The sequence below is a fragment of the Pelodiscus sinensis genome, chromosome 11 (genome assembly GCF_052426305.1).
Source record: "Pelodiscus sinensis isolate ZL-2025 chromosome 11, ASM5242630v1, whole genome shotgun sequence".
Classification (NCBI taxonomy): Eukaryota; Metazoa; Chordata; order Testudines; family Trionychidae; genus Pelodiscus; species Pelodiscus sinensis.
The window spans coordinates 45770379-45791074 of record NC_143062.1 but is presented as its reverse complement, the minus strand read 5'-3'; the positions used below and the strand labels follow the sequence as shown (position 1 = coordinate 45791074).

Sequence of the window (20696 nt, the reverse complement as noted above, 5' to 3'; positions counted from 1 at the left end):
GGGCCCCAAGTGACTGTCAGTTGTGCCCATCTATTAAACATAAGAATAATAATTTTACATATCTTGGAGCTGCTTTTTATTTGATATTTTTGGTGTAGGATTTAACTCTAGTGAATAAACTGTACAGTTACAGAACGTAAAGCCAGACATGGGAACGGATACTGTCTGTCTATTTTATATGAACATCAAATGAGAGATTTGGTGGAGCTAGCCAGAGTTTCATATTTGCTGGCAGAAAGTGCCGCACATGTGCGGACCAGATTTTCCTTGTTGATTTAGGTTATTTCAGGCGCAGATATCACTGCCTGGCTGGGTGTGAGACTGTTCTATTTCTGAAGGTTTTTTTGTAAGGAAAATGATGATAAATGCAATCAAATCACAATTCGGGAAGAAGTGTCTACAAAGTGAGGGTCTCACTTCAATTTCACCGTAAAAAGCTTGTGAAAAGTGTAATTAATTTCTAACTGTATGGATTGCATGGTTAAAGAAAGTTCCCCTTTTATATGTTAATCTACTCGGGTATGCTCACTGTCTTGTTAAAGAGATGTTGCCCTGTAGGTTTGCCCAGAATGCGGGGTTTGTTTTGGAAAGTTTCAGAATGTATAATGGTAATATATCTGTGGGAAAAATTGAAATGAAACAGGATTTATGAGGGCAGGGTGAAAGTTCAGGTCCCAATCAGCAAACTCCTTCTCACAGGTGGCTCTGTGGGTCTGTGCAAACCCCATTGACTTGCACAAAGCCGAGTCTGAGCCCTAAACCTTCTCCTGCCATTTTGGAAATCCATCTTATGAGGTGCATGAGGAAGTGAAAATGAGGATCAGCAGTCAAACCTGGTCTGACCAGTCCAAACTGAGAAGGCTGGAGAAAGAAAATGGCCAACCAAAATAGTGAAAATCAAATAGAAATTTAAAATTTCTTTCTATTTGCTTGAAATGTATCTAATTAGTAGTAGAGATAAAATAAACATTATTTTGAGATTATCCCTTGTCTTCATGTGAAAAGATTATTTTTAACCATTCCAAGTGTAATAGGAATAAATTCGAGATTGTGTTAGGAGGCCTGAAATTTGAGATTGTGTTGGGAGGTCTCTCTCTCTCTCTCTCTCTCAACAAATTAGAGCAAATACAGTGACTATGTCTCTTTTCTGGTATAGACGATAGAAGGATGTGTCACTTTTCATTCTGCAGTGCAAGGAAATGATGCAGTTAACTCCCATTTGACAATGGAGCCGCATGTGGCTCTGTGCTTCTCATAAATATATTACGAGGCATTCCTGTCAAATAACTGGACTTTGTCACCCAAAATCGAAAAAGAAATTTAAGTGCTGTGCTAGAGTTTCAGGGTCCTGATAAACAAGAACTGGGTTTGACCTTTCTTTTCGGCCTTTGAGATGCCACAAGGGATAGTCCTCTTTGTTCACGATGACAAACTTCCTCTGAGATTTCAGTTTGTCAGCTCAGTGTACAGCATCAGCATCGATTTCATCTCACTGCCATTTCCTGCCTGAATAGATAACAAATTTTCTGTGGCAGGTGCCTGTCAAGCTAAAGTTTTGTCTGGCAGATTAACGGAATAGGCTCATTTATTAATCATTAGTTGCAACACAATGAAACAATCTTTAACTCTTGTGCTGTTGGATCAATGTAATGATTAGGGACCATTTCAACCTTCCATGGAATTGAGATGTAATAGCATTTACGTACATCCACAATGAATGTTTCTAATAATCTACAGCTATTTCAGTTGTACTGTATCTATATCACTCTATAGATTTAACAGGATAGATGTTATTTATATTAAATACTGTATGCTTTTAGAACTGTAGGCTTGGCGTTTTATTTGATGTGCTTGTTGTTATGTTGTTCTTTGTGCTCCTCTATCTCCACCTGTTGTCTTGTTTTATATGTTGAGGGCAAACTTTAGGATAAACACCATCTTTTTGTTCTGTATTTGTGTCCTGTGTCGACCACCTTGAAGTTCTGAATGGTGCCTTGGGTTCTTACATGCTACCAAAATACAAATATAATAATAATATGGAGTGTTGTTGTAGCCATGTCAGTCCCAGGTTATTAGAGAGACGGTGTTGGTGAGGTAATATCTTTTATTGGCCCAGCCTGGTTAGTGAGAGAGACAAGTTTTTGTGCTTACACAATTCTGAAGAATTCTGTATACTCCAAAGTTTGTCTCTCTCCAACAGATATAGGTCCAATAAAAGATATTTTTCATCCACCTTGTCTCGCTCATCATCATAATTATCCATTTTGGACAATAGAGATAATACATTTGCAATCAACCCCGTTATGCCATTTTTAGTGTCCCTTGAAGACGGTTAGCATCCCTTCACTTGCGGATAATTATGTGTGACAGTACATGTTACCCACCTGTGCCTCCTCAGGCTGCGTTTTGGCCTGAGTGATGTGGTACTTGAACCATCTTTATGGCTTTTTTGGATAAAAGTCAAACTGGGAAATTCTCAGCAGTAGATCATAGAGTTACTGCTCTTACAGGCCACTTTGGTAACAAATACATTAACCTTTAAGCAGGGAACATGGTGAACAAAGTTAAAAACTGCTGTAGTGAAACCAGTCCTTTAACAACAGTGTACACAAAGTAATCCTTACAGATTTATAAATGTAATAAGCCATAGTTCCCTGAGTGAACAATAACTGTTCCTAATTTAGCCAGCCAAGGATCATGCCAAGCTAATTTGCTTATGTGACTTTTTTTTTCTTTATCCCCTCCAGATTCCTTTTTCTCTGGTGCAATTTCCCCTTTGGGAGTCCTTAAAGGTAAGACCCGTTCGTGAGTCGAACCTGTGACACGTTAGAAATGTGTGCCTCTTAGATGCTTCTATGCTAGCTTATCTAACTTTGTTAACCACAAATAAGGACACTTCAGAGAATGCATGAACAAAGCTAGTTTTGCATATGAAAATGAAAAATGACTGAAAAATGACCGCACTCTACTGCAGAGGTGGGGTATTTTTTCTCTGTCAGGGCCTCTGACCCCCAGAAAAATCAGTCTTGGTGCCACACACAAAGAAAGAAACAGAAAGAGAAAGAAAGAAACCTTACTCAACTCACCTGTAGTCAGGGCGCAGGATTAACTATTTGTGGGGTCAAAAATGAGGGGTGCAATGGGAGGGTGTTAGTGCAGGATGAGTGAAGGCTCCAACAGGAGGTGCGCCACTGGGGTACGGCTGGAGATAAGGCATTTGGGATGCAGAAGTGAGTTGTAGTCTGGAGTGTAGGACGGGGCTCTGGACAGGAGGTGGAGGTGGAGGTGCGGGTGTGGGGTCTGGGCAGGAGTTAGGGACTTAGGATGCAAGAGGAGGAGGCTCAGGGCAGGGGTAGGGTGTTGAGCGGTTAGCTGGGGCAAGTCCCCTTTGGTGGGGTGGGAGGAAGCAGGTGGCTCAGCGTGGTCCGTGCTGCCCTTTGCTTGCCTGCAGACATTGCCCCCTGCAGCGCCCATTGGTTGGGATTCCCAGCCAATGAGAGCTGCAGGGGCGGAGCCTGCAGGGGAGGGCAGAGCAGCACACACAGATGCCCCCGGCCAGCTAGGACTGGATGACACCCAGTGGCTTTAGTGCCTGTAGCCCAGGGTCCCAGGCTAAGGGGGCCTTGCAAAAAGATCTGGTTTTTTGGTGGCCTTGAGATCTTTTTTGAGGGGATCTCCCCCTTAGCTCAGGGCTGCAGCCCCTAAAGCCCCTTTCTTAATCCAGCCCTGCCTGTAGTGAGAATGTGCTTGGGGCATTTGTGCTCCAGCCCCGCATGGGAGCACCCAGCCTTGGGGCTTCCAGCCCATGATATGGAGACTCGCTGCAGGCCAGATCAAATAAAGCCTGCAGGCCAGATCCAGCCTGCAGGCCAGATCCAGCCTGCAGGCCAGAGATTCCCCACCCCTGCTTTAATGTATGTCATGCAAACAAATCCCTGTGCTTTGCACTGACAATAAATACCCCAGAAGTTTTGTTTGCTGTTCTATCTAACTGCATCGATTTTAAAATCGTCTGGGAGCCATCAGTGTGGTCTGAATTTGCAACATCTTGCTCCTGGAGGTAAACAGGAAATTGTGAGCTGTGCAGAGGAGACTGATTAAATAACATGGTTGTCTCAGCTGAGAGTTGTCCACATTATGGCATTGGTGGGGTGCTCTGATTGGCTTTGGACCAGCTATTTGAAAGGCTGTTTAAAGAACCTGTATCTCCAGAGAGACTTCGATAGAGCAATTTTCTAGAATGATGCAACTTGATAGGAATGTTAATCCCGCTGGTTGGTGGCACTGCGTATAGAAGACGAAACTGCTGTCTCACAGGAGCAATCAGAGCCTAGTGCTTTTACAACACAGAATTGGATTCATGAGCTCAGGGCTCTGTGTCTAGCTGTGTGACTTGCTATTAGTAGGTCAAGTATCAGAGGGGTAGCCATGTTGGTCTGGATCTGCAAAAGTGACAAGGAGTCTTGTGGCACCTTATAGACTAACAGATGTATTGGAGCATAAGCTTTCGTGGGCATAGACCCACTTCGTCAGATGCATGTAGTGGAAATTTCCAGAGGCAGGTATAAATATGCAGGCTAGAGATAACGAGGTTAATTCAATCAGGGAGGGTGAGGCCCACTTCTAGCAGCTGATGTGGAGGTGTGAACACCAACAGAGGAGAAACTGCTTTTGTACTTGGCTAGCCATTCACAGTCTTTCTTAAATCCTAAACTGATGGTGTCAAATTTGCAGATGAACTGTAGCTCAGCAGTTTCTCTTTGAAGAAACCTACATTAGTAGGTCGTGTTATTTTGGTGTGCCCCGGTTTTCTCATCAAATGGGGAAGCTGTTAGTTCCCCTCCTCCCGTGGAGGTTAACAGTCGTCAAGTGTTCCGATGTCCTTTCACGGAAGGCCGACCAGAAGGGCCAAGTATTGTTGCAGCATGCTGCAAATGGATTACTAGGATTTCATATTTATATGATGGATGGGGCATTGGGGTTTTGTTTTGCAGCTCATTGTTCTAGGGGGGTTTGTCCCTTGGAAAGGGAAGCTGCCCAGGCTCGTGCCTTTTGATTGCTCCCCCTCGTTAGCTCTCTGCGGGGTGCCAGGATTTCTGCCAACCTCGCCTGGCCATTCTGGCTCAAGATGGGGCACTGTAGTGCCCGAGGAAGAAGCACTTAGAATCGATTGTCATCCAAATGGCAGGCAGAGAACAGAATGGCGTTAGCAGGTTAATGGAGACCTGTACGAGCACAGAAGCTTGCCAAGGGGGGGAGGAGGCAAAGGGGGCAGCGGCGCCTGGTGATTTAAAAGGGCCAGGACTCCTGGCCAAGCTCCAGGGCCTTTAAATTGCTGCTGGAGCCACTGACAGTACAGTCCAGGCTATGCAGAAGGGCTGTTTGGGGGAGGTTCTTTCTAGCCTTGTCCCTTCCGCCCGAGACCCCGCCCTTTCCAGAAGGGCTCGTAGCTGCCCCTCCCCTGCATCTTTCCCAGGGGCCTGGCATTTGTGTCCTCAGCCCTGCAGACTCATATCCGTCTGACTCACTGACCTTTCAACATCTGGTTTTGCCCTGAAAAGGGACACGTCAGACTACTGAAAACTTTTTGCAGCATGAAAAGATGTGAAAAACGTTGCTTCAGAAATGTCCAAATGAGTCTTTCTGAGATTTCCAATGGAAACAAAAACATGTTGTGTCGATTTTTTTTTTCCTATGGAACAGTTACCGGTGCCACAGCCACGGAGCCTCGTGTCTCCCATTGACCCTGTTTCGCCATTTACAGCCCAGGGGAGCTGTGGGAAGTGGTGCCCAGCCCCTGCCGCTTCCCACAGCTCCCCTGGGCTGCAAATGACGGAACAGAGCCCATCGGAGCCGCGAGGCTCCATGGCCGCGGCGCTGGTAAGTAAACACACTGGAGCAGCCAGTTAACAGCTTTCTCGTAGTGGTTTTGCAGACCGCTTTGAGAAACACTGCTGTAGAACAACAAGAACATGTCAATATTGTCATTTTTTTCCACAACAGAAAATTGGATGTTGTCAGTGGCCCGTATTTCATTGAAGATATGTTTTCTGGTAAAAAATGTGACCAACTCTGATGTCCGTTTACCTGGCTGACAGGCCCAGGGTTTAGGGGGCCAGTGGCAGTCGTCTTTTTTACTCCCACCACAGCTGTTCCACTCGGGACACGCTCTCTGACTCCTCACAGTCACGCGTTTCTCTGGAGAGGCATTTTAACTAGGGGTGTTAGCATATAGTCACTTAAACAATTAACCGATAAGCCTAGGCTTATTGGTTAATCCAAATGACCACATGTAACACCCCTCCCTCCCCCTTGCTGCCTCTGCGTTGGAGGCAGCAAGGGGAGGGGGTGGCAGGCAGAAGCCAGTACCTGTGGGGAGCCAGCTTTAAGCTGGCTCCACCTGTGTGCTGGTTCCTGCGGCATTGCCTGCCCTGCCCCCGTTGCCTCCCATAGAGGCAGCATATCAGGGGGCAGGCGGGAGCTTGTACTGGGGGGAATTGGCTCTGTTTCAGAGGCAGCAGCGCAGGGTGGGTGGGGAGTGGGATCCCGGAGCAGCCTTTGTCCATGGGAAGCCTGGGCCCCCCGTGGACAGAGGCTGCTGCTTCCCTGTGCTGCTTCCTCTGTATCAGAGGCAGCAGCACGGGCAGCAGGGGGAGCTGGTCTGTGCGGGGAACCGGTTTTTAAACTGGCTCCCCTAGTGGGCTGGCTCTGCTTTCCACCCTGTGCTGCTGCCTCTGATACAGAAGCGCACTGGCTGCTGGCCCTGCCCCCCAGGGAATATTTTAGTAACCGTAAAAAATAGTTGTGGTTGCATGATTATTAAAATACACACTATCTAGCATCCCTAGCTTCAACAGCACATCCCTAGATCAGCCTGGCTCTGCCTCTTTTTGGATCTACTCCATCCATTTCTGGTACTGCATGGGGAATGATTGTATTTTTGTATGGATTATGCCACAGCCCCCTTCCTCAGTGCAGGGTGGTGATGGCACAATATCTATTTTGACACGAATCCCTGTTATCTGTTGGATTGTGGTAATGCCTAGAGGCCTCAATCAGGGCTGCATTAGGAGCCACCCACATAGAAAGAGAAGATGGTCACTAGCAGGAGAGACTGAGGATTGGCGTAATAAGCAGCATGCCAGCTGCCGAGCGTTTTGTAGGGATCTCCGCACGCTGTCCTCATGGCGATGCTATCCGAATGTGGTATCTGGGAATTGTCCTGTCACGCAGGGTAATTTCAGCTGCCTTATTAGGAATCTGTTTTTATGCCAAAGTACGGGAGCAGCTTTCAGTGAACTCGAAGGCCGTCGAGCTGACGTGACATTGTAATCGCTAGTGCAGTATCATTGTTCTGGAAACGCCAGCCGGCGATATAAAAAAGTGCCCTGTGCTCTCCAGACCACATAAAGCAGGAACACGATGTAGCTCTTCACAGACCGCCAAGCTGTTTGAACAAACTTTCACGTAGCTGTGGTGATAAAATGTATTGTTTAAAACCTAGGCTGTAAAGGTGACAGTTTGAATTTAGCTGGCTAAGTAAACAAGCCATTTAGGATTAGACATTGCATATCATTTAAATGGGTTAGTGGATATTTCCCGTAACACTTGGACTGGATAGCTCGTACCGTAGCCCAGTTTCAGTATATTGCTCAACAAATAACCTGTTGCTGAGTGTAGGGAGTTTAAAATCCTGCATACATGGGTCAGCCATTTCCATTTCAACATCTTGATAAAGAGCTATCAAAGTCATAGCCATGAAAGCAAGAGCCCTGGCAATAGAAGTGACTGCAAATGATTGAAAAAATCACAAATGCTAAAGCAAAGAAGAAGCATTAGGGCCCGGTCAGCTGAGAACACCCACATGGGGAGAGGCGCGCCAGCTGTCCGATTCAGTGGCAGATCTTCTCATGGTTCTTTGAAGGGATGTGGGGAAATCATACATAGAAAGTAGAGATGCAAAGAGGAGGAAAGGCAGCACAAAACACTGATGGAGTCCTTAACTCAGAAGATGGACTGGATAATGGTAAAGGGGTTATACCGGGCTATATTAAAGGGGTTGGTTGTGAAAGAAAAGGAAATACCCCAAGTGTTGATAAGTATATGAAGTATAGAGGGCCATCTCAGTGCTGTGGCTGACAGAATCAGAGATTGTGGCTGAATGATTTTATAGCCATTAATAAAATCTGTAGTGGTATAAACTGAGTCATTGGTGACTCAGCCTCAAGAGTCTGTGCACCAATTAATTACTGAAGGGTCAAGGAAATATCTTGCCAGCTGGAAAGCACTGTTAGCTAGATGCCTGGGAGGGAAGCAAGGTTTGCCTTCTAGTGAAACCAATTCTACTACACTGTCTTGGCCAAAGTCTGAGCCAGGGTACTAGACTTGAAGAAGCAGTAGTTTGATCCCATGTGGCAAATCACGTGTTTCTATAGCCTATTCTGTGTCCCTGCTTTGTCCCAAGCAGCCATGTGCTAAGCCTGTACTTAACATTCGTTCTTTTGGCAGGGCATTGGCCATATTATAAATACAGCACTTTCACAATAGTAAATACTATGAGGAGCTCTGTGGCACCCTAAAGACTAACAGATGTATTTGGGTATAAGCTTTTGGTCCACTCCAGGCTTCTGATGAAGTGATTTTGATGCACAAAAGCTTATACCCAAATAAATCTGTTAGTCCTGGTCTGCACTACATGGGAAGGAAAAAGTAAGATACGCAAAGTATGTAGCTGGAATCAACATATCTTAAAACGCCGTCCGCACAGTAGGAACTAGTTGATGAATATACCTTTCACTTAATCATATCTCTCAGCGATTGAAAAAAGAAGTAAAGAAAACACAGTGGCTTTGTTTTAATACATCCAACATTTTTATTTGAAGACAAATAATGCTTGGTTTATAGTGGGGATGTAAAAGAGTAATTGAGTCGACTACTCGCATTCTCCCCTCCTCCCCCTTGCTTCCTCTGTATCAGAAGCAGCAAGGGGGGGGGGAGCAGCAGCCGGTGCTGGGGGGAGCCAGCTTAAAAGCTGGCTCCCCCCAGCACTGTCTCCAGGGTGTGGGGGTGTGGGCAGAGGAGGCAGGGTACAGCAGTTCTGTGGCTCCACCTTTTAAAAGTAGTAAGAGCCACCTGGCTCTTTCTGCATTTAAAAGGCAGAGGCGCAGCTGGGGACCCGGCGCGACCCGGGACTACTTCAGTCCTGGCTTGTGCCAGGTCCCAGACCTACACCCGCTGCAGCTCTGTAGTTTAAATGTAGTAGGAGCCTGGCTGCCTGCAGAGCCTCAGCAGCCCCTTATCAACTAATCATGTACTCGATACAGCCCTGCTCCAGGATAAGGGACACCCAGGAAGGTAGCTAAGTGGAGTGGGTTCTGGAGTGGCTTAAGGGATAGGGTATTCACCTGGGGGCCACAGGGTGGTGGGTTCAACTTCTGCCCAGCCCCCACCCTGGGAGCAGCCAGACAGTTTGTATTGAGTACACAATTAGTCATTTACTTGCTACTTAACACCCTTAGTTTATAGAAAAGCAAGTTCAATGCTATTGCCTACATTTACCAAAAAACCCTCTATGTAGAGAGGTATAATATTGCAGTGATTTGAATATTCATATATATTTTTTTAAAATCCTTCTTATCTAATTATCTAGAAAAGAAGAAACTCTATATTGCTCATTGAAATGTTAACAGCAAGCGCAACAAACAGGGTAAATGTTATAGTCCCGTTATAACATTTTAGGTCACTCTAGCTAAGCATTTCTGCTGAATGCCATGATAGCATCTTGGCCTAAGAGAGAAGCAAACATTTAAATAGGCCAGTACTAGGTCCTCTACAGCTACTAGGGCAAAGCCAACACCTTACATTTTATCTGGAAGTCAACTAGCAACCAGTGCAGGTAACAGGGCACGTGTATCCTCTGAAAGGCCCCCTCTCACTTACCTTCTGCATCAGTTCTGGCTTTGAGGTAACGTGAGAGGTAGTCCCATGTATAGAGCACTGGCTACAGAACCTTGCTTCAGAAGTACCATGCGTCTCATTCTTACAGGATTTTCAGACTGCAGAGACGCATCTTTGGAGTGAAAGTTTATGCTGGATCACAGGGCCTGCCTCAGATATTTCTCTGCTTCCAATGACAGATACTTTCCCTTGGTAGGTTTTACATGTTTCAGGATATCTTACCCTATGTCTTTTTATTTAAATCCTTCTTGGAAGAAATTTCGGCTTCCTCAATTATCCTGTTGGTGAGGTAGAAATATAGGAAATCAGCTTAAGGACAAATATTTAGGGTTCGAACGTCAGAATCGAGGACTCCTGACTTTGAGCGCAGCAATATCTATTGATCAGAACTCTCAGTCCCTATGTTAGGCATGACATAAATATGGGGTTGAGTAAAGACAGTGGCATGGCTCGCATAGGGAACGATTCCCACCTTTGCCCAGTGGATCTGAAGGAGGGTTAAGGCCCTTGGGGGAGGCTTTGCAGCTTTTGGCTCTAATCCTTGTTCAAGCAAGTTGAAAATGCCTCTGATTGTAATTGAAGAAGAGTTACGGTTTATGGTAACTCTAGGTGAGGCTGCACCAGTAGGGACAGCCCTACCGCGCCCTGGCTTCAGCTGGAGAACACTGGGGCAGCTGCCCGCCATATGGCCCCCACAGCGTTCCACCGGAGTGGGAACCGGGACTACAATGAGGCTGCCCCAGCAGGGACAGCCTCACCGCGCCTGGTTCCAGCCAGAGAACGCTGGGGCAGCTACCCGCCAGAACCCACCACCACCGCTCATCTTCCAGCAGGAAAGTGAGTGGTGAGTGCCGTTGTGCAGCTCTGCAGATGAGGTGGGTGGGCCTAAATTGTTTTGTGCGCTGCACAACTTAAAGGGAACTATGCCTCTCTCCCTCTTTGAGTAATGGGGCTGCGTTGGGGATTAAAACTCATCATCGAATAACATTAACGTGTCTGCCATTTGCTTAGGTGCTGCATCACAAAAAGCAATTTGCAGTGCCCCGTTCCAAGGCATGATGTAACCTCCAGCCAGTCCGCAGCCACGTTCCATTAGTATAACAGCTACATTTTTCTCACCAACGGACTGGGCAGCCAACAGCTGTTCTGCAAACAAAACGTACTTTAATTAGTGTCATAATCACAGTCATTCACAGTCTTGAGACTCTGTCCGAGGCATCCCGCACCATCTGCACAGAAACAAATGCTGTCAGTTCTTGTTGTATTGCAGGGACAGTTTGACAAAGCGGGAGAACCCTGCCATGTCGATGCATTATTTGAAACTGGAGACAAAACAGACGTGCACAGTTTAACAGACAAAAGGCCAGATTGTGATACTCTTCCTTATTGCGTCTTTGACCATGGCTAGTCCCACTGAAATCCGTGAACCTGCTGTTCAAATGTGTGGGCTGCTGTTGGAGGAAAGCACCACTCAGTGTAAGGGTATCAGTCTGGCCTGAAATGTTGCACAAATACCTAGCGCCAAATGAGCCCCAAGAACTTTTAACTGGCGTATTCATTCTCTCCTGGATAGAGGAGGTATTTATGAACAGGTAGCAGCAGTGCAGCAGGTTTAAATAAAGTTAATTTAACTTTTAATCCACTTTTCTGAACTACACTTTAGTCACCCAGACACTTACATGGGCCTCCTGAGGTCCATAGTATCTGAGCGCCACTGCGGGGGACACGAAGGCTGGGAGATGTTTTCCTGAACCAGGTTTTTTTTGTGCAGCCATGTTAGTTTGCATCAAGCTGGAATAGAGGTGGGAGTGGGGCGTGCAACACTTTTAACATGGGCAATGTGCTGTTGCATGTACACCAACTTTTTGTTCTTTTTCTCTCAGCGTATCTGGAATGGGGGTGGGTTTATGTTATAGAGCCAAGTTCACTGTTGGCATTCATGAGTGTAACTCAATTAACATACAAGCCTATACCAACAAGCTACACCTACACTGGCATAATTTTCCGAAAATGCTTTTAACGGAAGAGTTTTCTGTTAAAAGCATTTTCGGAAAAGCATGTCTAGATTGGCAGGATGCTTTTCCGCAAAAAAGCCCCGATCGCCATTTTCGCGATCAGGGCTTTTTTGCGGAAAACAGTACTGTGCTGTCTACATTGGCCCTCTTGCGCAAATGATTTGCGCAAGAGGGCTTTTGCCCGAACGGGAGCAGTACAGTATTTCCTCAAGAACACTGACAATCTTACATGAGATCGTCAGTGATCTTGCAGAAATTCAAACGGCCAATGTAGACAGCTGGCAAGTTTTTCCGCAAAAGCAGATGATTTTGCGGAAAAACTTGCCAGTCTAGACACAGCCATAGAGAACTTAACCCACGGAGTTTGTCCCATGCTTGGGCCAGTGTGTTTTCTCAAGACATTGTATGCACATAGAATTATAGAACACTGGAAAGGACCTTGAGAGGTCGAGTCCAGTCCCCTGCCCTCACGGCAGGACCAAGTACACATTTGGGGAGGGACCTGTCTTTGTTCACTATGTTCGGCACCTAGCACCTTGGGTCCTAGTCTGAGACGAAAGCTCCTAGGTGTTACAACCATATAAATAATAATTTATTTTTATTATTAAGTCCTGGACTAGGACATAGCAGGTCTAGATTCAGTTTCCAGCTCTGCTATGCTCTCCTTGAGCAAATTATTTAATCTCTCTGTGCTTCTGTCCCCCATCTATACAATAGAATCATAATCTTACTGTTCTGTCCTGTTTATTTAAATTGGAAGGTTGCTGGAGCAAAAACTATCTCCTATGAGTGAGTCTTCCCAGCAAAATGGGGTCCTGGATTCAGATGCGTGTGTCTACTAGGTGCAATACCAATGTTAGTTCCACTTCAGCTATAATAGTTCTCACTACAGGTTCGACCTTCCTGGTCCAGCGCCCTCTGGATCTGACCAGTCCTAAACGAGGGAATTTCCCGGACCAGAGAAGGTCCCCTGCTGCTGGCCCTCCAGCCCATCTACCCTCCCCACCACTGGCTCTGTTGCTGACCCAGCTGACCCCTCCGGCCCCGGCCGGCCATTGCCTCCCTACTGTCAGGCCCAGCTGGGGCTGCCATGGGCTCCTGGCCCTGAAACTGGGGCTTCTGGATGCTTACCGGAGCATCCCTGGGCTGCTGAACGCCGTCCAGGGCTGCCATGGGCTCCCAGTGCTGTCTGGGGCTGCTGGATGCTGGCCTGCTGCCACTAGTTTCCCAGCCCCATGCCTCTCTGGTCCAGAGACATTTGTGGTACTGCCAGAGCATGGATGCTGCCAGACCTGAGAGTCCTGGTTTACAGAGGTACAGCCTCTATTGATTTCTATTGATGGGCTTTCTGGAGCGTCTGTGCCAATGGGCCAAGTTCAGTATAAGGCAGGATTGGAGAGGAGAATAAGAAATATGGGGTTATCCACATATAAAATAAGACCTCTCTCTGCAAGGTTGTTGTGTCACTGTGGTAGCTCTCTTATGACTTTCCACTAGGGCTGTCAAACAATTTCAAAAAATTAATTATGATTATATTGATTTCAGTTACAACACAGAACGTTAAGTGTACAGTGCTCACTTTATACGATTATTTTTTATTACAAATATTTGCACCATCATGATAAATTGCACTATAGCTCTTGTATGAGGTGAATTGAAAAATTATTTTGTTTACTGTGCAAATATTTGTAATAAGAACAATCATATGATGGGAGCAGTATACATTTTCTATTCTGTGTTGTAATTGAAATCAATATACTTGAAGATGTAGAACAATATCCAAAAATATGTATAATAAATTTAATTTGATATTCTCTTGTTTAAAAGTGCATTAAAACTGTGATTAATCATGATTACTGTTTTTAATTGAGTTAATTTGTTTTGAGTTAATCACTTGAGTTAACTTTAATTAATTGACAGCCCTAATTTTCACTGCTGGATATCTTGAGTACACATCCATCGTGTTGTTTTATGCAGTGCCAAGATGTACACGTAGTTCTATGTACATGGCACATCAAAGTGTTTACAAACAATTAGCATGAGATGAAGCTGGAAAGCCAGATTGCACCCGGATTGCATGAGATTCCAGGCACTTCAGCTAGAAGATTTATTTCCAATTTGTTATTCATAAGGGAAGAGCGAGCGATTTGTATGAGGGTCCTTTGAAGTAAAAACAAGTCTTCTATTCAGTCATCAATTTAATAGAATACACATGATACTGGCTTGGCATGGTGGCCTCTTTGCTTTCCAACACTCTGAATGCTGGTAGAAATGGGAATTGCCCTGAAAAGAAACCCACCATTATTTCATGTTTTTTCTAATAGGACAAGCCTTGACCAATCAGACAGGAATGAATTGGGGAAACAAGTTGACCAAATTGTTGCGTGTAGTTATGATGATTCGGTGTATTTATAGTATGGTAAATGAACAAATATTTTTAAGAGCAACGTGATTATTTCACTTTCTATGGTCTTGCTCACACTTACGTAATGTGATCTATTGGCTCTAGAACTGGCAGTCAGGAGACCTGAGTTCTAATCCTGCTTTTCCCACTAACCTGTTCAGGCAGTTGTTTCACCCTTTTTTTTTTTCTGCCTCTGTTTTCCCTCCCACCTCTCTGTGTCTTATTTCGGCTGGAAGTTTTGGGGGGGTGGGAAGTGTCTATTGTGCATCTATACAGTGTCTAGGAAAATGGCTCTGTGATCTCAATTGGAACCCACTAGGCACTATGTTGATACTGCCAACAGGAGTGAATAGTCGCACTGAATTTGGTGTTTAACAGTGAGAATATGAGTATTAGCTGGAACAGGGCCTTCTCATTAAGGCATTTGTCACCCTTTTCCATGAGATCCTGCTGATTTCTGTGCTTAATTCGGTTTCAGTGGGATCAAAACCACCATAGGTTGATTAGGCAGGTTTCAGAGAAACAAGAAGTCTCTTGGCCTTAGTTACAAATCTATCTTACTGCAAAGCCCTGGCAATTAGCAGAACCTAGATCTACATGGGACCTCCAAAATGTAGGCTTTGTCTGCAGAATACAATTTATTAGAAGAAACACTGCTTGGAGAAGATGGTCACTTACCCAGCTGGCCCAGAACACCTGCCCTTTTTGGTCTCCCTACCCTTTGCCTTATTGTGTTTTTTCCCCGTGTGCGGGTTTGGAACTCCGCGTGAATCACGCCAGTCGGCGATGGAAGGAAATGTATTCGGTCGTCTTGGCCGATCCCTCCCAATATAGGATTATTTCCTATAGTGGGAGCTTGAGTGCCTTCCCCAGTCTGTTTGTAAATGACTCAGATGAGAGGGCTTTCCTAGGGATACTGCTTCATAGCTTAATAGCCCTCGCTGTTAGGGAATTTTCTTCCTAGTGTCCAGCCTCCATTCTGCTTTTGCCTAATTTCATTGAACTGTTCCTCGCTATGCCCCACTACCCAGTTTTCCACTGGGTTTGGTTCTTTGCAAATACCTGTTGTCAATTATAGCCATAGTCTATGGGAATTAATCACCATTTGCCTTGCTTGGCTGAGTCTTTGTTTTTTAGCATAACTCCACTGCAGCGCCAGATGGGTTCTTTTCAGCACAGCTTTTCATCCAGCGTAGCTTTTCTGAGATAAATGCAGCATGTCAGCACATGGGGCAGCCTCTGGATTAATTCATAATTGAACATTTGTATAAGTACACACAGCTCCCTCCTTGAGACTACATAAAGGAACTCAATAAGTAATAGAAATGGCATCAGTAACCTTGACTCTCTCTAGCGGCACATAAAAGCTCAGGATGTGAGCATTAGGTAGATCCCTCACCGTCTGCCCTTCTTTTCCCTGCTCCTTCTCCAGCAGATCATGCTGTTGTCTATCTGCTGTGTGTGAATAACACACAGGAACTGGTCAGAATGCCAAGTTTTAGCATATGACGTTTTAAGGATATGTGGGGAAAAGGTCAAACGTATGTATCTCCTGCAGCCCACTTTCAAAAGTAACTTTGTTCCTTAGGAGCCTACATCACTGTTGAAAATGTGAGTTTTTGAGCTCCTAAATCCCTTTTGAAGATGCCACCCTTCATCTTAGAACTGGCAGACACGTTCTCCAGTAGGGACGAAATGCATGAAAAACTGCATGTATCCAAATTGTATATGTTAATAACCAAGATCAGCCTAAGATTTTGGAGAATTATGAAGCCGCTGTTTGGGAGAAGGAAAATTGTCCCTCTACTGTGGATACTGTCAGCTTAAAAGCCTGTACTTGGAAGCGCCCTCCAAATCAGTAGGGAAAAGAATGGCTAGCACAAGAGACTAGTCCTTATTCTACTGAGGTGTTTTTTAACCAGTGGTACGAGTACCCTTAGGGTTACTCAGGAGAAGTCTGGAAGGGTGGGGGAGTGTACATCAACACAACTGAAAATTGGAGAAAATGGAATTTTTGTTTTAAGTTTTACAGCGTTTTATTATTTTTGTACTTTTTACACCAAAAATGTCATTGCCTGCCCGACTACAATTACGTTGTTTAAACAAATGTGTTGCAATGGTAGAAAAAAATTGTGTGTGTCTGAAAACTGTAGGTATTGGGGGTACTTTTTTTTTAAAGGAGTACTTCATACAAAAAGGTTGAGAAACACTAGTCTACTGTATATTTGAGAGTGTTTGTCTGGCTGTCTGCTCAAGAGCTTTTCCTAAAAGGTCAGAGCTAGGCCTACCAAATTAAGTATATTGTATCATAACTTAAGGATATGTAAGAGTTAGGTTTTGCCAGGACAATGGGCTGTGCTTGGAATGGGATTGCTTCTCATCAAACCATACAGAAAAGAGAGAGAATCATTAGACAGATGAAAGCGGCTGGCTGGGGGTACCCCCTCTCTCTGTCTGGAACTGCCCTAGCCCCGAGCCTTCCACCCCCTAGGCACCCTTTAGGCAGAACTGATAACATTGGGGGAGTATTTTTTTTAGCATTCTGCTTTGTATCATTTTATTTGCCAACAAGAAAATAATTTCATGAAATATTTTCAACTCTGCATTGCTGCAGGCTTACATACGGACATATTGAATCCCTTTAAACGATTTGCTTCAAGCCCTCTTCAGTTCCCGACATCTTTCTCACTCCAGCTGCTTATTTGAGTGCAAAAGTTCCTTGGGAAAAATCACTTATGACATCACTGAAACATGCCACAGAAATAGCTTTTCACTTCAGTTCCCATCTTTGGAGTTAACTCGCATGGGGATCAGATAGATTCAAACATTTAATAACTTCTTATTTTCCTTTCTCTTTAAATGCAGGATCTCTGGTCGTGGAAGCAGGGTCACGTGGTTGATTCTTGGCAGTCGGCAGCCTGTGGCGCTTTTGCAGGTGCAAAGGATTATATGTTATACTGGGAAAGGCTCAAGAAGAAAGGGAAAAATGTGCAAATCTATTAAGTACAGCAGAACAACATTCTTTTGTAATTCTAGTTTGTTTAGAGGAAAATGGATCCACTTGTTATTTGGAAGAAAGAAAGTGGAGGATTGGGGGGGAGAACACTGAAAAGGGTGTCTGCTTGAAAGACAACCAATTTGTTTTTGACAAATTTCTGTGCCTTAAAAACCCAGAACCTGTCAGTCAGGCTTCCAGTTTATCTTGGAGTTGATTTGTAAAATCCTCCACGAGGAGAGGCTTTGCTTGGGTGCGGGTCTGTGCAGCTGTCTGCCCCGAGCTGGTCTCCTGGGGTTTAAGTGATTGCAGGGAGAAGCCATGATTCACCATTCATGTGACAGTTTTGACAGCAGCACAGATTAACTAGAGTCAGGAGAGCAGAGGATAGCACTGCAACAGCCCGGAGGCAGGACAAAACATCTGGGCAGTCTCCAGACACTAGCAGAGGAATAAAGAATGGCAGAATACAATATTGCACTATTTATTACCAAACAAGCCAAAAGTTAATTGAATTCTTCAGCAGGCCTCTTGCCTGCCTTCAGCCTATTGTGGATGTTTAAAATAATTTTAAAAATGTCCATTAATTAATGACTCATCAATATATTTGACCAGTTACAGAGAAGAAAAACAACAAACTGTCTTAATAGAAAAACCAAATTAGTTGTTAAGAGATGTATAGCCAGAGCTTTTCCCAAAGGAAGTTAAATACAGTTTAAGGTTCCAAATTGGCAACAGACTATATGGAAGGAATAAATCCTGTTTAGAAGCAATAATAGCATTTCTGAAGTTGGAGATGAATAACAAGTAAGTTTCAGTTCTGGTGATCTGTTGATTTACCAGGAAAGGGTCTTTTAATTGTCTTTCAATTGTTAAAAAATAAGGCTCTAAATATCTCTTTGGTACCGAATTAAACATGAAATTTCTGACCTCCAGGTATTAGTATTAGTAGTATTGCAAGAGACATCAGGTCCCCAGTAAAGCCTTCAGTTGTGGTATTAGGCACTGTACATATAAATAGTGAAAGACATTCCCTTCTCTGAATTGTTTTAAGTAAGACAAGGAGTGATTATCTCCATTGTACAGATAGAGAATTGAGAATTTGCCCTGGTTTATTTAAATCAGTGCAAACTCTAGCAGGGCTGCAGTTATATTAACATATGTGTTTACATCCAAAACCAGCTAGTACAGCTTGAATCCCTCTGGTCCAGCAGCATCCGTGATTTGGCATATTTTTAGTTAGCCAGATCGTGGATTTGCCTGAGTTTCCTGCGATCTCAAAAAGTTTGTTTACAGCCTCTGGTCCTAGTTCTCATTGTTCTGTGCTGTTATTTGGCTCTAATTTACCCCTAAATATCTTTTGAGAACCCAGTCAGCAGTGGAAGTGTTGGTAATGCTGCTAGACAATATTGATCTCCTGTTATCTGGCAAATTCTGTGGCTCGGCACCAGTCAGGTCCCAAGGATGCTGGACTAGAGAGGTTCAACCTGTATTACAATTTGTGTTTCTGAATCAATTATAAGAATGGTCTGAAAAATTTAGATTGACCAAGCTGTATCACTCAGAGGTGTGAAAAATTTACAGCTCTCAGCACCACAGCTGAGCTGACTTAACGTCTCTGATGTGGCTAGGGTAACAGAAGAGTTCTTGGGTTTTATTGATTTAATGGGATCTGTTTCTAAATGGCTGTAGTTAAATCCATGCATAGGCTGCTTGTAGACAAACTCTGAAATGCCAAGGGATCTTGTGATTTGTCCCAGGATGTCTCTGGGAGAGCTGGGAATTCAAACTAGGTCTCTGATTCCCAGTCTAGTGCTGTAACCACAAAATCATCCTTCCTTCCCTTGTCCATTTGGTTCTGCTCAGAGTAGTTGTGATTAGAATTGTTAGGCCTATTGGCTTCTTGGTGACCAAAGTCACCATCTGGGGAACACGTATGAAAAGAAAATATCATGTAAGGGCCTGGTCCGGTGAAGCATCCCCGGTTTACCCTGGACACATTGGCAGAGCCCTACATACTAGTCCAGGAGACTCAGCTTTTCACAGTACAGTAAACTTCCAATAATCCGGCACCTTTAGTACACAGGGGGTGCCGGATTATCAGATATGCCGGGCTATCAGAAGGGGGGCTATGAGGGATCTGGGGTGGGGTGGGGGGATGCCACTCCAGACCCCTCATAGCCCCCCCTTCCGATAGTCCGGCTCTGCCCCAGGCGTCCCTGATTCAGCCGCTGCTGGTCAGTTTCAGCAGCGACTTAATCGGGGACGCCTGCAGCAGAGCAGCTGGGGTGCTGCCGGGTTGGCGCGGTGAGACCAACCCTTGGTGCGGTGAGACCAACCCGGCAGCACCCCAGCTCTACCCCAGCTGCTCTACCCCAGCTGTCCCCAAGTCAGCCACTGCTGATACTGATCAGCGGCTGACTCCAGGAAGCCCGAGGCAGAGCTGCTCTGCCCTGGGCTTCCTGGAGTCAGCCACTGGTCAGTTTCAGCAGCGGCTGAATCAGGAACAGCTGGGGTGCTGCTGGGTTGGTCCCACAGCCCCGAGGGGCAGCGCTAGGGGACCTACCTGGCAGCACCCCAGCTGCTCTGCCCCCGGCTTCCCCGATTCAGCCGCTGGTCAGTTTTAGCAGCGGCTGAATCGGAGAAGCGGGGGGCAGAGCAACTCCAATGGTCCGGCTGCCCGGAGCACTTCCGGGTTCCTGATGATGCCGGACCATCAGGAGTGCCGGACCATCTGAGTTTTACTGTAGTTAGTCAGACTACCCTTGATGGTCTCTGCAGAAGCATCATGTTTTGAACTAACTTTTCGTTTCTGTGGAATTCTGTAAGCATTCCACATGGAGCGTGGGGGTTTCAGTGCAATTCACTACAGTGAAGCTGCACACCATGTATAAAGTTAAGCATGGGCATAACTCTTTGCTAGGCTGAGGTCTAATGTTTGTTGGATATGTGAGAGCAGATGGCAAACATTCCTTCTTTCACACTCGGCCCTTCCCCTCCCCTGCTTTTGTCCCTCATTCCTGTTTTACTCTTTTTTTTTCTCCTTGTTTCTTCCCACTACCAATATTTCACACATCCCCTTGTTTTTAGGTCCTGATCCCAAGCTCAATGAGATTAAGAGGAGTCTTTTTATTAACTTCACTAGGTTTTAGATTAGGCCCTTTCTTGATTACCCTCTCCCTGTCTGTAGACGAGTAATAGGAGGGCATCCTATGTTGATCCATCAGACCTTGACACCAGTGTTGGCTCCTTTGCTAAAACTAGTAGCTCCTTGTTTCTGAAGTCTATAAATGGATTCTGCAGCTAAAACTGCCTGCTGACATTT

General features: G+C 45.1%; 1 protein-coding gene across 4 annotated transcripts in view; it reads left to right on the top strand.

Annotated features, from left to right (window-relative positions):
• SLC25A26 (solute carrier family 25 member 26) overlaps positions 1-20696 on the top strand; it is a 155874-nt gene that overhangs the window by 117174 nt on the left and 18004 nt on the right. For all 4 annotated transcript variants that reach the window (XM_089781262.1, XM_089781263.1, XM_075938547.2 and 1 more), the window contains 2 exons: positions 2748-2792; positions 17242-17311. In XM_089781262.1, coding sequence (XP_089637388.1) covers positions 2748-2792; positions 17242-17311 — 115 coding nt within the window. The remainder of the gene's footprint in view (positions 1-2747; positions 2793-17241; positions 17312-20696) is intronic.